The following is a 17959-nucleotide window of genomic DNA, read 5'->3' as shown; positions in this document are numbered from 1 at the left end:
AACGTAGACACGAAAATTGAATGAAGCATAAAGTTCCTTATAAACTATATGGGTATTTATTCCAAAGGAGTTTGTACACATAGTATCCACTGCAAGTTTAGTTCAATATCTCGTTACATGTATGCATCTCTTCACCATACATACATGTATAGAGCAGTGTTCGTTATGATTTAATTTAATTTTACCAACATGACGCCTCGTTAGTTTGAGGGATTAAGTGCCTCTATGGTTGTTGAAAGCTGCAGGTCGGAACTACGTATATGAAATTGAGTGCTCTGTGCTTGCTTTCACATTTCCAGCTAACAACGTGCATTCGATATAGCGATGGTTTTCGAGTTCGTCAATAATCATGTTTGATGGTAATTGAATGATGTAATCGTTTGAAAATGCAGCATCTAATTTTTGGTGTTATTTGAAACAACAGATACGAAATACAATGCTTTATGAGATTTTCAAGTATACTTTTATAACAGCATTCTATTGTTAAGGTAATTCAATTGAATCAGTTGTTTACCCTGTGAAACGTTTATCAAATATATCTAGATACTTACTCCATGCGGGCGCTGGTACGATGAGTCCTGATATCATGTCATCGGAGATGACTGGAGGCTCGCTGGGCGGCGGCGGACACACTAAGGAATCGATTATGTCGTCTGTGGCAGCTCGCATTACTCCGCTTAGTTCTGGCGGCTCCGTCCTAGATGACCTGCATTACCACGTAGCCTTACTTTTTACGGTATCGTCTTTTATTAAAATACCTAGTATTGAAATTGTAATGAATGAAATGTATAAATATACCCTATCACTTTCTTGGTACATCGGATGACTGTTTTAATATGATCCGTGTGCAATTATATTAATGAAGTAATAAATTCCCTCACTTAACAAATTAATATTATTGTGTTTGCTATGTCATTTCCTAGGATGATTTATCTCCATTAACGTTATTACATGGTATTGAATAGTTATTTTATCTTTGTAAATAAAGCGATGTATAGATATAAATACTTTTAGATGTTTCGTTATGAACCTGTCCTCTATTGCTAAATACAATTTAAAAAGTTTTGCTAAAGAACCCATTCCAATTATTTTTCTTTAGGAACATATCAAACATGCATTTGTACGTATGTAATTCTGAGCTTTCCATCAGATACATTCAGCGTCCCCGGATAGTTCAACAGTAATCATTGTCCGTTCCCATTTTAAATCCAATTATGAAATTATTTGCATTCATGAAATTCATTATATTCCGTGTGGCTGAGCGCATCGTGCCATCTATTTCCGTTAGTTCCGTTTCAGCCGACTTGTATGCAAATCACATGATGCATAGACATCTGTTCTCTACGTTTAGAGCGCTAGTGGTTAAATTAGAGATCCAAGAGAAAGTAGGTTGAAATAAATGAAAAGTCTTCTGCGTAAAAGTGACATAATGAAACCGCAATATCTGTATTGTTTCCTCAAGTAATTGGAATCATTTCGAAATAGTCATACCTTAATTGGACTTGATATCGAATTGAGGGTTGTTTTGTGCGGAATATATATTGACAACATAAAATATTGATGCATGCATTTTTTAATAAACGTGTTTGCGAGGAATAAGAGGCAAAGTTTGATACAATGTTGAATAGATTTGTTTGTAAAATATAAGAAAGCTGATTCTTGCCAATTGTGACCTGTAAAAATCAGTTACCATAATTTAAATTATGATTCGAATTCATTAAGGAGATTTAGGAGTACCATTATGTTTAACAAAAGATTTTTATTTGTTAAACAGTCAGATATCACAAAATATATAAATAGTCTTATTTTGCTTGCGTTCCTTTAATGTTCCTTATTCAATTGAAAATTGTAACAACTATATGAGTATTTGATTATTGTCAATAATTCATCAGTGAATAGTATACTATATTTTGTAAAACTATTGTTTTATTTGATTAGGTATCTTTAATCATAAAAATATATAAAAATATCAAACTCAATACTTTATATCTTTTAAGATGAAAATATAAATCATATTTAAATTATAATAAGTGTATGTTCTACGGAAAGTCTCTATTGATTATCTAAGCAGGTTTGAAAAGGTCTAATTACAAACACATGCGCGATTTGGCTATTTCATAATATCGTCTCCTGATCGATTTTATACTTAGCGAAGACATGTAAGCCTAATATTGTTGTGTCGTTAATTTTTGTATTCCTTATATATGAGTACATATAACAAGCAAATATGAATATAATTACATATTATACTGATCACTGTATAATTAAATCATGAGAGACAGTAATTTGGTTTTCATTAAGTATCCTAAACGCTTTACCGAAAACAAGTGAACTTATATTAAGGAAACTCACCAATTATGCGTTGTGAACAAGAAAGGTTTAATTAATTTAAGACAAAGAAGCTCACAAAGATAGCATGTTCAGTGTTTATTCGATATAAGAATTGTGTAGGGATATTTCACGCGGCACGTCAAGAGCTCGCTCGCGGAGACACAAATGGACGGTGAGAGGGCTGCGGGCCGGAGGGCGGATAGTAGGGCTGCCAGGTTATTATTGACTTTACAGGACCCAATGACGCAAACATTTTCTTTACCGTTACGTTCAATACAATAATTTGAAGTTATACTAAATATGATTTTGTACCTCCGCGTTTTTATATAGGTATAAACATCATCATGTTGTAATAAAAAGTGGCATCAGAAACGATACGAAGACTAACATTTATCAATTTAAAATTTTTGTAAAGTCAGGATGAAATGCAAAAGTGTTCCAAGTTAAAACGTTGTTTTTAATTTAAAAAGAAAACGATGAGTTGTTTATGGTGATGTTATGATGATGTTTTATGATTCAATCCAGGGAGTCCTTCATTAATCTGCTTCATAGCCACCCCAGGAGGGAGCATGTAGGTCGCCGCGATCGCTTCAGTAAACTTGTCGCGGTCCAAAGGTCAGGTGTATGAGGGCGGGAAATGGCGATATGAGCCTTCCCAGCGCTTCATCCCAGCCGGGAGCGTTGTACTACACTTTGACTTCCGTTTTATTAGCTCCTCTTATCCCAAGAGTCCTTTTACAAAGCCCAGGAAGTCCATAACAAATTCCACCACTAAACCAATTTATGCGAATCGATGCTAACGAATGCATGTAAAGTAGATTAATGAACAGAAGTTAACCCATCCGGCGATCGACGGAATTGCATAAAAATGGTAATTTGTCTGGAAAAAAACTTACCTCATCATCATAACTAGCGAGAGTTCCTCTTGCAATACGCTTTCCAAATACATCATATCTAGGTCAGATACGATCGCCCCGTTAATCACCATTATTTCGTCGCCTTTAATTATACCTGGTAAAATAAATTGTGAACTCGGCTGTTCAATATTTAATAACACCGTGAAGTGTTTTAATTAATGGAGTGGGAAATAATATGTTGGTGTATTGAGTTGTGGTGGTTGGTGTATTTGATTATAATTCAAACCTATACCTAACTAAGAAAAATAATTTGCATTTAAAATTTTTTATTATTATGTGTGAGATTCGTCCTTTCACAATTCGAGTAATGAAGATATTAAAAATTGTAAGCTTATAAAAGTTACATTATTAAAATCTGAAATTGAAAAAAGAATGTCTTTATATTTGTTCATATAGAAACCTATTTGAAAACGCATGAAATTGAAACTCGATAAAACTTTTGCTACATGTAAAAATAAAAATAAATGGCCTATTTGTTGAACTAGAGTGGAAAATTGCGAAAAGGTTTAACGTTCGGAAATGTCATATATGTATTGTATTTATTTAAATTATTTTTTTTGTAGTCGTACCATTTTGCATAGCAACGCTTTTGTCCTCAACACGACTGACGTAACAGCAGAGTTCGTCTTGACGTTCCGCGTTTTCTATGAGTTCAGCCTCCACACTGAAGCCCCACATTTGTTCCAGGGTATTCCGCTGCAGCTCTACTTGATACAGAATCTTCGCACATACTTCCACGACTTCATGTGTATGGAGCTGTTTTATTTGAAAAAAATAAAACATTGTATCAAATAATAGTAACTTATCACACTTTTATTATTTCTACAATAGTATCTAAGATAGTTAGTGAGATATTAAAAGTATTGATGGACTTTGTCCGATAATAAAGTTTGTAAGTTATAACCTCCGGCAAGTTCGTTTGACTTTTCTAACTTGTTAGTTTTCATATACCTATATTATGTGCTTTGTATACATGACTGTATTTCTCTGCTCATTGTTAACGTAAGATGTTTCTAGAGATGACAACGATAAAATGTTTTGGGATCGTGTAAGTGACATTTAAGCAACATGTAAGTTAGAGCTCCTACACCTTACACCTCAAAACTATGTGATATGGGTCTTTAACACAATTTCAGAAGGGTCATACAATAGCTTGGGATAGAATAAAGGACTAAGTATAAAGTTTGACGCAGGAATATTTCAGAGCTTTATTAAATTTTGACTAAAAGTATCAGTAAATTAAATTAGCTTTCCAAAAGAGAACAAAGGAAATTATAATTCAATTCAAAGTGCGTTAATACGTCAGCAAGTTATATCCTAACTAATAGTCTATAAAACTGAAGCCTGGATTAAAATATGAACTGTCAGACCCTTTTCAATCGAAGTTTCACTGCATTGCGTTTCTTCTCAATTTTACTTATGGCTGAATTTAAATTCTTCATTAATTGATTTTGTAACAACATTTAAGTGAAGTTCCAAGTTTTTGATTTATTGGTGTATAACAAACAAGATTTATGAACAAATTTTTTATATCTATACAATTATTAAAACAAATTTGAATATTTAAACTTCCAGACTCTCCGATTATTTTCAAGTTATTCAATTACAAGTGACTAAGCCTTATCAAGTAAATTATTACGATGAAATTGTTTGTGGATTACGTCGTTAATATATTTTTGACTGGCACATTTGTTTCCTATATAGTATTAAACTTATTTTGGTAATAGAAATTACGGTTCTTAATCTGTATTTTTTTTAATATTCTAAAATTTTTCAACGTTCAACGTTTTCAATTAGTACCTGTCGTTAATATAACATAATACTTACATATGTCTCGATGAGGTCGCTCCTATGTGGTACAAAATAATTATGATCTTCCATATCCCGTCGTTTCTTAACTCTGACGAAGTGCTCTAATGGGTTGAGTGATCGTCTAGCGCAGGCTGCAGCGAGGAATTCCTCCACAGACATACCCTCCCTGACGCCCACAGTTGCGGTGGTGCCCTCGGGTAACGATACCCTGACGGCCGCTTCACCTTCCTCGCGAGACATCTGAGCCATACAAATTATTATCTCTCATTATCCTTTTTTAAACTAAATCTATTTCATCAAACATCTAAAATAATATACAATTAAAATTCATAGATACGAATAGGATTTATTATTTTATATCTACTTTAAAATATAAAAATAACTACAAATAAGAACACAGCGTAACTGATTTACGTGCATAATATAATTAAAATTTGAAGTAGTTATGACACCAACAATAAAAAAATATAATTTATGTAGGTTGTTCCCTTTGTTTTGCGTTCATAGCCAATTATTATTAGTATTTATATTTTTAAGTCCAAGAAATTTAACGACATCGGCAGCTCTAAAAAATTAATTATTTTTCACACAATAAAGACGAAACACAAATAAAATGATTAGTAAATTAAAGAACAAAATAATAATAAATTAAATAAATATACAAAAACAATAACATGTAAAACATTGAAAACATTGCGAAGTACACTTATACGTACTAAAATTCCGGGTACGCTAATCGATTCATAAATGCTAGGATAAAAAACAATAAATATTGAGGATCGTTCAGAAATAGAGAGAAATTTAAATTGAAATTCTATGGAACGGTTATTATCAGGCTGTATGACGGGATAATTTTGTCGATGTGTATTACAAGTTTTCATGCCAAATAGAGTTGGTGTTCTGCGTCGGTGAACGGAATTGTCATCCCATTCCGTCGTTTGTTGATTCAACCATATTTGTAGTTTGACCCATTTCGAATTTCGTAACGGGAAATAGAACTACATTCAATGATTTGGTGGTAGTCGACAGTCCTATAATTATCTAGCCGGGTAACAGCCAATCAGTTAATTGGCTATTTAATTATATAACTTTCGATTCAACACTTAATCAAATCTAGCACAAAAGCTAGCTTGTTATTAAACTATATTATAACATAATTAATTAAATTAAAACACTGTTGAAATATATATATATTTTATACGTTATAAGTTCGTTGCATGACTTTCATTGAAACAATTTACCGTTTTACTTAATAGAGACGTGCTTGTAATTTGTTCTCCTAACAAGGGCGAAATGCCTAATGACAGGCAGCCGGCGGCTGTGGGTAACAAAGTAATAGTCGCTTTCGTGACGATGTATATTAGACTTCCTATAATAACACAGAGCACGAAACTTTTCATCCTGTAGACGTTCCTTTACTTAAGTATAATACGGCATGGATTATATTTTTGTATTATAATACTTTTGTACAATAATTCGTTCACTTAAATGTGAATAAATGGATACAGTTAAATTATAGCCAACAGTTATTTAATAACAGGAAAATTTCTGAGTGTAGCCGAGTTGTGATACATATATGTTGTTAGATAAATTTATATTTCTTTATTCAAAAAGAACGACATGTTTTGCATTTCAAGCAAACATAAAAATCTTTAATGGAATATCAATTTTTTATGTCATAAACATCTTTCATATCGAACTGCTTTTGATAAATATAAAAAAATATAAAAAAAAACATTTTGTTAGTTGCTTTAATGATAAATAAGTCCTATATAAAGAAATCTAGGATTAAAATTACTTAAGAGATTAAAACGCTACTATAAAATTTTATCTATAAAATAGAAATATATATCAATCCATAAAACCGCTTTTGTTTTATTAATAAATACCTGCATAGAACGTCGGCTAGATCCAGAATTTGATCTGGACAGGTTGGGAGCGCGTCGTTTGGTGGCGCCGCGACCAGCCAGTAAGTTATTGAGTAAAGATGGAGAACGAGCACAGATGAACGCGTGGAACGAGGACACCGTAAACACCCCCAGCTTGTTCAAAGTGGTCTTGGTGCCTCGAGATACGTGCGTCAGCAACGACTGGAATAACCATCACATTTGGAACAACCATCGCACTCCATGTCGGAACAGTCATCATACTCAATCGCCCAACTTCAAATTCACACTCGATGTCCGATCAACCACGTACATACTTCATAAATGACGGGACATCAAATTGAAAACATGAACAATAATTACATTCATACATTCCAGTCTCTACGTCACCAAACATCAAATTATATCACCCCTTTATTAAACCCCGAGGGAACATTGTAGATAAAAGTAGGAATTTATGTAACTTTTAATATGGTGTACGAATGGAATTGAGAAATTTCATTTGCTTTTCTTATTGCGTCACCAATTTAGTACATAGTCATTCTCTTTGAGTATCACTCACAAATGTTTTTAACTTAATTTTGTTCAGATGTAATTTGGACATCATGAAATAGGACAACATTTTACTTTGAAAATTCGCAGTTAAAATATTTTTATAAAAAGACTGTCAAGTTTAATTAACAATGACGTATTCCAGTACTTAATAATAGTAAAATTGTTATAATGAGATCAAAACACGAGATCATTGTCATCACTGGTGTTGAAAAGTGATTTATTGACGTGACATGGGTCGTCGTAACAGATATTCTCTTCCTCTCGGTCAACGAATCTGTCAATTTCGTCTTCGAAGCCAGATTTCGGAATGCTGTCAATATCATTCCAGAGTGGTTTTATTAGAAATGATTCAATATTAATATATAATATAAAAATAGGAACAAGTTTGACATACATATTTTATAACACTTCTCATGATTCTAATCTTGTAAACCAGTTAGTAACAACACTTTCTTCTCAAATAGGATATAGGTAACAAAATTGAGCACCTTAGGATTAGGAAGTTCACCGCTCTGTAAGCTCGCCATGTAACATCGGAGTCTGAATTGTTCGCAGTGCAATCTCTCGAGGTTTTCCTCCCATTGCAGCATTTGAACGGCCAATTGAGCTCTTGTTTCCGGGTCTGATACGACCGACTGCTGAAGATCTGCCATGTGTTTGAGTTTGTGATCCTATACATAATATTGATAATTTAAATATTATTCCCTTGTTACTATTATTTTAATTGTACCTGAATACGTGGATTCTATCATAGAATTTAATAATAATTTTAAGAAATAATATGATATTACAAGAATAATTATTTGAACCCTTGTATAGATTTTTGAAAAATCAGAGTGCGATGAAATTTGTTGAATCCCAAAACCTTAATATTTATATTAATGTCATTGGATTTATTATAAAAAAACTTTTTCCTATACTTGAGGATTACATATCCAATGTCACAAAAAAAATTGCCGAGCTTTTTTTGAAATTGATAATTGATAATGAAATTGTTTTTAAAACGATTCCTTAACTGATTTTATTTCCATTTGAAATAAACGATGCCGTGTTTTCAATACCGCAAAGACATGAAAACCTGCGACTATTATGATTAAATTTAATTATTTATACAATATTAAGTTTTGATTCAAAACTATATTTAGAGATTTTTTTGTATTCATTTATTTTCTTCATTTGGTTTAGGAATAATGATGTCGTTAAATATTATTTGAAAATTATTTCAAATTATAACAAGATTACATGAAAATTATAATTATAACATTTTTATTCGTTGTATGAAAGTGAAATAGAACCATGAATATATCAGTGAAACCTAGGTCGTAGTTTAAGATAATACAGGATGATGCCCTCGGTATTAGGGCACGGGCACGCTATGAATATTAATAAACATGCGCACCTGCTCACCACATATCTCAATATACAATACAAGACATGATTTCAACTGTATTAATTATAAAAATATAAAATAAACTCAATTTGTGATAACAGTTAGAGTTGTTTTAAATAAAAATATCTTTTGTAAAATAAAACACATTGCTATTACGAATATAATATTATTCATGTAGCCGAGTGAAAGAGAAAAATTTTAAACCAAGCTTAGTTTGTTAAAGTCAACTAAACCGCAATATCCTGTTTTACAAATGCAACTTTCAATCGACTATTTCCATTCAATCGAATATTCAGTCAACAAATTATCTTTGAGTCGAAGAATTGGATACAGTTGCAGATAGGTTAATACAAATTAAAGCATACATTCTAATGTGGCAAACATGTGATGATCAGAGTTCCACAAGGGGTTTAATGCTTGTTGCGGTTACAGAATGCGGGTCTGAGATTGGCCCAAATTTCATGAGTAACGCTTAGTCCAACCACCATCTTCACATTCTAAACGGTTCAACAGATTATTAATAATTTAATTATTAAACACAAATTCTATTACCGTGTATATTAAAATCCTTTTAACTAGCAAATGTCACAAGCTAAATAATATCTCGGTTTCATAGTTCACATGTTTTATATTTAAAGTATGCATTTCATATTTACATCTCACAAAAATTACTTTTAAGAGTAACAAAGACTCGAAGAATATTTGTTTTTTTTAAATATATTTTATCTTATATTTCCGTCAGCTTCCGCCGCTAAATGTATTCGAGGCGAGATGAGAACAAGAAATAAATTTATCTGCATAAATGCTTTTTGCCTCGTAACATCGTACATATTTCAAGCAGTTAAGCTTTGAAGTGCTCTTCTAAGTATTATAACTCATAAAACCAGGTCATAAAGTTGAATATTGAAGATAGCCATTGGTTTACGAAAGTAGTGAGTGATCCACGCCAGTCAAACAATACTTCTGTTGGTTCAGGCCAATGCTATGCGGTGAGGGTCGGACCTTGCATAATATCTGCATTGTATTCTGTACGTTTTGATTGCGCTCCACAGATATAGAACAGCTCCTAAGGTATAATAATTTCAAATTGTAATTTGAAATTATTATAGCAGAACTGTATTTTTTAATAACGATCTACTTTAATTACTGGAATCTCGTTTATTTAATCTTTTGTCAATAAATACTTACCGTTTCTATTGCTTTTTCCAATCGATAAATTTCCTCTTGCAGTAAATGAAGCGTCCCCGTCTTACCGCGATGACGTGCGAAAGCTGCTGCGCATGCACTATGTATGCTGTTTACCCAGTTTTCAAGCTCCACCTACCAGGATGAATATAATTAAAAAGCTGATTCAAGAATTCTACAATAGAAGTAGAATTTTGACATACCTGACAAGGAGCCTGAAATAGGTAGGCGTCACCAAAAGCCGTACTTAAGCAGAATATGTAATCTCGTTTGGGATGTTCTGGGATAGGTTGCATGATGGCACCATCGACTATTATGAGGTGTTTAGGTGCAGCTTCCACAGAGCGTCCCTCTCTTGAATCGCAAGGATAGAATAATAGAGTAGTGCCTTTCAAACACACCCAATACCCTTTCCAGCCTCGTTTTCGAGCCAATTCAATCTGATGCTTTTTACGCAGCAACCATTTCTTCACACTTAAGAATCTATAGTGGATTTAAAAACAATCTACATTAAAATCGTGATTATTCGTTATTACATATATTTTAAATATAATAGCAAATTTATACGTAACATATTATTGTAGGTTAAATGAAAAATGTTTGCTTGAAATTATTTATTACACAACATTGAGAAGCAGTCATTGTAATTAAGATTCTATAATATTATGAATATTGTTTTCTGATGTCGATTGTTCACCTTTTAGAATGTAAAGATTATCCGATTTTTTTAAAATTCCGAAATAGACAGCGAGCATCAGTGCCGTGTCAATTTTTTTATCAACGTCCTGTTTTCTGCAGGGAATCAGGAAATGCTTTTTTATCAGTGAACGTATTTTATTAACAGGGACACCACGTTTTCGACCTCCAAGCATTTCCATCGCCCATATAATAACATTCACCGGAGTCGGACCTTTGCTCTGGTTTCGAATTTTCGATATTCTAAAATTCGTTCGAACTCGAAAAATCGTAGACGTGGAGCCTTTTGCCATATTATTCTTGAATGTATCTACTCTTACATTTGTTTATTCATTTTATTGGGAATATATAATAGGATTTTTAGATGATTAATATTTTGACATTGTTTTAAAATATATCAAAGCTTTTTGACATTATTGACATCATAAGTATGAGGTCAAATTGAAAAATATTTTTTTTCTCGTTAATTCAAAGAGAACGTGCATATTTATAATTTACCATACCCACAAACATTAAATATACTATCATTACCACAGCAACCAGGAGAAGCACGATCGATATCCAAATTCTACTATTTTCGTTATTATTAATTTTAATAACACCGCAGAATTTACATTTATTGGAGTCATTTAACCGCGGGATGGAATTTGGTATTTATACAAAATTCCAATCCAATTTTATCTGGCCATTTGACCGTCATGAAATTTCATTGGAAGTTAAAATTTTATCCTTTATTGTCTTAAAATATAAAACATAATCACATTTTATCTGTGCATTAAATGGCCTAAATTAACAGACGGGTGGAGAATATGTACTGACCTTATTAATTGATTATACTTATACACGTTATATTGTAGTATTAAATACATTTACCACATGAAATAACCTATTATTGGGCGATAGTATTGATAACTCCTACAATCATTAAAATATCTAAAAAAGGGGAAATTTTTACTTCAATATTTCAATTATATTCTGCGATCCATTTTATTAATATATTTTTTTAAGATAAAGTCACGTGCAAGCTCATCGAAGAGTAACATCTCGTTTACAATTTGATCGTTTACAGCGTCTTTGAATGGGTCAAGGGCCACGGCTAAGATTTCCCTCCGGTCATTTGGAATTCATGGAAAAGGAATTGTTGCCTTAAGGAATATAAAGGACGCCGTGGGCTCTAAGAAACTCGTCAACTTTCTACTACATCACTTTTCTTTGTTTTTCATTCCCAACATCCTTCCTTTGCAATAATTTTAAGGCTTAAGAAAAGCAGGTGCTCTCTTAATACTTTGTTTGTTTTCATGCCCACGTTAATGTAAAGTTATATAATTGCACATTTATATTATTTATCTTTAATATCAAAATTTAAATTACCTTTATAAAATCCTAACTTAGAATATCTATGAATTTTTATATACCTCATAAATAAAAATCTTACTAGGCACTTTATATAATATTAGTTATCAAAAGAGAATGACATATAACTTTAACGAATACACATTTTAATAATATAATCAAAAGATAATTTAGCCTTGGGTTGAGTATACAATAACGCAGTTAATTAAATTTTCTTTTGTCTTACCCAGCCTTTCTTACAGCCCCAGTGCAGTTAAAGGAGGCAGCAGCGGCTCCCGTCTGCTTTCCCTTGTAAGGAGAGTTCATTGCGCTCTCGCCAGGATCCTCTTCATCAGATACAGCCGTCGTCAAAGACATGCGATCATCGTCTGATATCTGTACAATACAATATACTTTTTACCCTAGAAGTTATGGCTATTTTGACAGAAACATTTCTCATACAAAATATATTCAATATACAAATATGTATATATCTTATACATATATAAAATTCTCGTGTCACAATGTTCGTTCCCGTAAACGTTCCCGTTACGAAACGGCTTGACCGATTCTCATGAAATTTTGTGAGCATATTGAGTAGGTCTGAGAATCGGCCAACATCTATTTTTCATACTCTTTAGTGATAAGGGTTGTTCACCCTTCAACTTTTATTTTTATTTTTGAACGATTTTTTTTGTTTTTATTTTTTTATAATTTGGCATTAAAAAATACATATAACCCAAAATTTTTGCTTTTTTAATCACCAACCCCTATTTTTTTATATATATGTAAACACAATACGAACGTATGTTTGTTACGGCTAATATCTAAAATGGCTGAACCGCGTTTAACGGGATTTATTTTCAGGTAATGAAGAACAGATGTAGCATTTCCATTTTAGACGTTTTGGGATAGGAAGTAAAAAAAATAAACAACTTTAAAGATGCACTTGAAAATAATTGTAGAATGTTAAAAATTACAAAGTCCTGAAACTAAACGGCTATACATTCTAGGTACGGTGTAACGCAATTTACCGGTACTCGCGCCCTCATTTCCAGCACTGAAAATTGTTACCTCCGCTGATGTTCAAGTAAATATAAACACTAACTACAAAAATAAACGAAGCAAGCTGTACAACTACGATTTAAATAAAGTGTTAACGTAACACTGATTAACTGCCGTTGAACTTTATATGACAATAAAATTAATTACTTATTTAATTGTCTTGATTTATGCATTTGTACCTGATGAATTCTCAGAAATGATGTTAATATAATTGGATGTTAATATTCATGTACGGTTGAAGGGCTCTCTTGCCTTTTAATCGCGCTATATTATAACAAGGAAGGCTTTCTTATAAAGCGCATGCGGGACACGGCAGCTTGCACTCAGCTCAACGACACTTGACGCTGTCGCCGGCGCTCTCGTGGCTTTTCAAAACAAAAAGATATATCCATGAATAAATAATATTTAAATTACCTTATTACCTCTTACGCCAACAATACACTATTCAAATTGACTTAATAAAATTGTTTTTCTCATGATTATTTGAGTTCTTCAAGAAGTCAGTAAAAAGCGAAAACTAAGTATCATTGCTTGTATAACATATAAGGGAGAAAAAGTCTTTCTGTTTATTGATAGTGTTACATACAAAGATAAGTCCAAGACGATGAATAATATTATTTTATTGAAGATATTTCTAACAAAAGAAAAATATGACTTATTTCAAACTTACATTTCTATGACTGAACTTTCCAAGGTGTTTATTTATGCAATGTCCGTAAGCCCATGACTTTCAGATGTAGCAAAATTCTAATAAATTTTATATCTACAAACTTGTTGCCGTACAGAAATAAATATAATCTATTACAAAAGTATATCTCTAAACTTCTCCATAACGAGAAAGTGAAGTCAGTTGAGTCAGTCAGTGAAGTCAGTAAAGTAGGTAAGCAATTGGGATAATCTAAAGCAAACGGCAGTAAATTCTGATAGCAGTAAAGTTTGATATATTGATGCACAATAACCTACATGCTTACTGCAAATTTACATAGAATCAATTTATACTTCATTATAGCAGCAACATTTGAAGGCTTAAAAAAGTATTTTTCCTATCCATAATAAAGTTGTAAGAACGAAAGGAATGGATCTTTGCAGATATTATTTTAATTGAATTAATAAAAAGAATATGTTATCATCAAATGTTAACCATACAAGGTATTATCATTTTTTTTATCTCATTTAAGGCTCATATACTTTTGGTTATCTTATACCCATAGCCTAAAGAATAGACTTAATATAAAAAAAAGAAACTCAGAACTCACTGCCATAGAGTAGAAAATGAAAGGCCTCATTAGTAGAAAAGGAAATTGCAGCCTCTCGCAGAAGAATCTAAAATAAGGTCAAAATGATACGAATATTTCATCAGATTTTTTAAATTAATTATTGTAAGGACTTTTATGTAATCTTATTAAGAGATGTATAGACAAAATTATATATAATGATAATTGTAGATCCTGCTTTTTTATTGTAATTGTTACATGTAATAACTTCTAACATATCCTGAAAATTATATAACGACACAGATTAATGATTCTCCTCGTATCTTTAGCACTATTGATTTAAACAAGGTTTAAGTATTGCTCAATATTATGTATGTATTATAGCCACAGAACTCATTTATTGACATAAAGGATTCAATATTCAATCTAAACTCCGTTATATTGAATGTGAGTTATAACTAGATTATATTATTGAATGTAGAATTAATATATATTTGTATCAGATGACCGGTGTTTCAGAAAGGGTTATTAAAATGTTCATGTGTATACAGGTATACAATATGCTGAATGTAAGGGGTTTTAAATGTTCGTGTGTAACTTAAATGTGAAACAACCGATCTTGTTAAACCATATGTCGTTAGATTTTTCTCGAAAGAGTATAGTTATAACACCAGATAAATTATAATTTAAAAATCAAATGTTTCAAGTGTGATTATGAGGATGTTTATATGTAAAAATGTTTTTCTTCAAACCCATCTAGTGGGATTGCGAAGTGAATATTTTTACAAGGATTTTTGAGTGATAAGAAGAAGTAAAAATTCAACAGAATAAAAAAAAATAACTACCTTGTAATAAGGTGTTTCTTAATTATATATCTATATCAACTTAAACTTATTTTGTTAAGAAGCATAAGTTTGCTTTGGCGAATAAAAAATCTAAAGAAAAATATTTATTTTTTTACTATAAATGTTGAAACCTAATTCATTTTTAAATTATTGCACAAAAAATTAACTCACCTTTCTTAAGAAAGCTTCATTGCAAGTTTGAGCTGTTCCTTTCCAATGATAATGTCGAAACCTAACATTTCCAAGTAGCTTGGCTCCTTGAAGTATTGATACTTCATACACGATGCGCCGAATATTTAGTACATCTGTGCGTTTCTTATACTTATTTAATTTGCGTCTACGAACTATACGTTCATCAGGCTCTGAGTATTCTCCAGTACTCGTGAGACCTTCTTCAGCAGCCCATGCACTTAGTACACTTTCTATAAAACTGAAAAGCTGCTGGACATTTGGTTCCAGTTTACTAGGAATATATAGATACGGAGATACAGTTTTCTTTGGAACTATTGTTTTCTCTTCAGGTTCATCTTCGGGGGGTGGTCTGACATCATGATAAGGACAATTGTGTATCTTATGATGATGATGATGGTGGTGGTGATGGTGGTGTTTAGTTTTCGGTTTTGGTTCTTTTGATATCGCACCGCCACCGCCCTCGCCTTTGTCTCCGGTTTCACCACCACTGGAGTGTGAGTCTGCGCTACGTTCTCTGGCTGATTTTTGACGCCCATTCGAGGTTAAGGCTACAAAAGCACCTGCTGCCAGGCAACAGTGGTGAGCGACACAACAGAAACGTGGATCACCCTTATTAACTCCAGTGTGAGCTTTGTGACAAAAGGATATATCGGGCACTCTCGCTCCGAGGGCCGTCAAATGTGCACGGTCAGCGCAGACCTGCATGAGGAGATTCTCTCCGAAGTGCACGGTCTTGTGACGTCGGCGGCGGAGATGCATGAGGGTACCACTGCCGGCCAGGGAAGGTGGCGCGGAAGCAGAGGTGGGCTTGGCGCGGGAGTCTGGCCGCGCACATCTGGGCGGCGGCGCGCGGTGCGTTTCCACCATCATTGGCAAGGATCGGCGTCAGCGGCCGGCGCGTTAGCGTCACCTCATCACGAAACACTCATTCGGTAACCTTATAAAGCTCCTGGTTCACTTTTTCCTAACTAAACTTGTCTTATCACCTTGCACATATTTGCTGATTTAAGTCATTTTGAATCACAACTTTTTACTTATGTTTATATTTACTATTAAGCACTTAGTTATTTATTTTTGAGTTTATATTAAATATATTTACATCTGCCGTTTTTCTAAAAAAAATGAATTAAAAGAATGAAATATTATCATATGTTATTTCTTTATCAGATTGTTATCCGTGTTTGACATTATCTTGCTTAATGTAGATCATGTGTCTATAAAAAGCGATTTCATCTAGGTTTATAATTTTGGGGCCTTTAGTTCTCCACAAATGTAAAAAATATTTAACTCAAATTATTTTTCTATAATTTTTAATTTATTACAAAAAACTTAATTATTACAAATAACCATTAAACGTTCTATCTCACAGGTGTATCCATTTGGAACGTTAAATTAAACTAAAGTTAGAATGCTTTGTTCGAATTATTTAACGTCTGATTTTAGAAACTACCACAGCAAACTTTATTAGTAACCCAACTATTTCGAAATTATGTTTTCTGCTTTTGAAGAAGAAATAAATAAATGTATATTTGAATTTAGTTCTCATAATATAGTTAATTAAATTAATCATCTAGTTTCTTATCTTAACTTATTATATAAAAAAAATTCTTAAATGGTATTAAACTATTCTGCATAATCTTATTTATTTTAAAAAAATATCTTCGGTAAATAAATATTTGTCCGTAGATATTGCCAAAGTTATTTCTTAAATATTTTATGTTCAATATTAGTCGATAAAGTTGTCCAAGTAAACAGAAGAGATGTTAAGATTTTATAAATCTATTTAGGTTTTTTTTTACGTTTGTACCGTCAGAGAAAACCTATATTTATGTTGAAAGCGGTAGCTAGAAACAAAATATTATAAAAAATACGATATATTTATTTACATACGTATTTATTTACCTTTACTTTATATACACATAAAAATGTGAAAGTCATGAAAACTCTACAACAATACGGTACATTTTATAGGTATATTTTATAAATATTAAATATATTTTTTGTGTTAAAATTCTTTTTATCGATAACAAAAAGGCGCACTAATACGATTATGGCTTGATTATAGCTGGCAGCAAATGTAGAACCCGGAATATATTGGGGAAATCACCCCAAACCCTTTTCGTTCACGGTTTTATGAAGTGGATACTTTGAGCAAACTTATACCGCAAGTTTTAGAGCTAAATATTGAATATAATACTTATATTTCTTAAGGAAAATATGAACGACAAGAATATCCTTAAGGATGCCTATATACTAACACGGATTAAAAAACAAAGTAAATTTTTAAAATAAAGAATATTTTAAAATTCTTATTCATAAAATTTTTACAACATGAACACTTCGTTATTAAAGATACTGCGGTGGTGTTAATGGAATGTAATGAAAAATAATATTATCGCTGAAACAATTTCTTCAGTTTCACTGTTATGATACCTTTAACAGAAATATGGGAAACATTTTTAACTATGTCTTCAAATCTGTGAGTGCTGAGGTAATCAAAGCCTGTTCATTTATAATAAATTTTGCTTTTAGATTGTTA

The 17959-nt window shown here is 32.1% G+C and overlaps 1 protein-coding gene across 18 annotated transcripts in view; it reads right to left on the bottom strand.

Moving 5' to 3' along the window:
* The window catches only part of LOC116765521 (protein still life, isoform SIF type 1), a 76023-nt gene that overhangs the window by 15893 nt on the left and 42171 nt on the right, over positions 1-17959 (bottom strand). For 16 of the 18 annotated variants that reach the window (XM_061521850.1, XM_061521844.1, XM_061521851.1 and 13 more), the window contains 9 exons: positions 12352-12500; positions 10280-10559; positions 10080-10211; positions 7990-8172; positions 6950-7150; positions 5076-5300; positions 3818-4004; positions 3228-3342; positions 552-706 (listed from right to left, as the gene is read on the bottom strand). In XM_061521850.1, the coding sequence (XP_061377834.1) occupies positions 552-706; positions 3228-3342; positions 3818-4004; positions 5076-5300; positions 6950-7150; positions 7990-8172; positions 10080-10211; positions 10280-10559; positions 12352-12500 (1627 nt within the window). Of the gene's footprint in view, positions 1-551; positions 707-3227; positions 3343-3817; positions 4005-5075; positions 5301-6949; positions 7151-7989; positions 8173-10079; positions 10212-10279; positions 10560-12351; positions 12501-15399; positions 16552-17959 lie in introns of those variants that run through there. The other 2 variants (XM_061521858.1, XM_061521854.1) reach the window with 1 other exon arrangement.

The sequence above is a fragment of the Danaus plexippus genome, chromosome 11 (genome assembly GCF_018135715.1).
Source record: "Danaus plexippus chromosome 11, MEX_DaPlex, whole genome shotgun sequence".
In the NCBI taxonomy this organism is placed as follows: domain Eukaryota; kingdom Metazoa; phylum Arthropoda; class Insecta; order Lepidoptera; family Nymphalidae; genus Danaus; species Danaus plexippus.
Note: the sequence above shows the minus strand (reverse complement) of the source record. Positions and strands in the feature narration are given on the sequence as shown.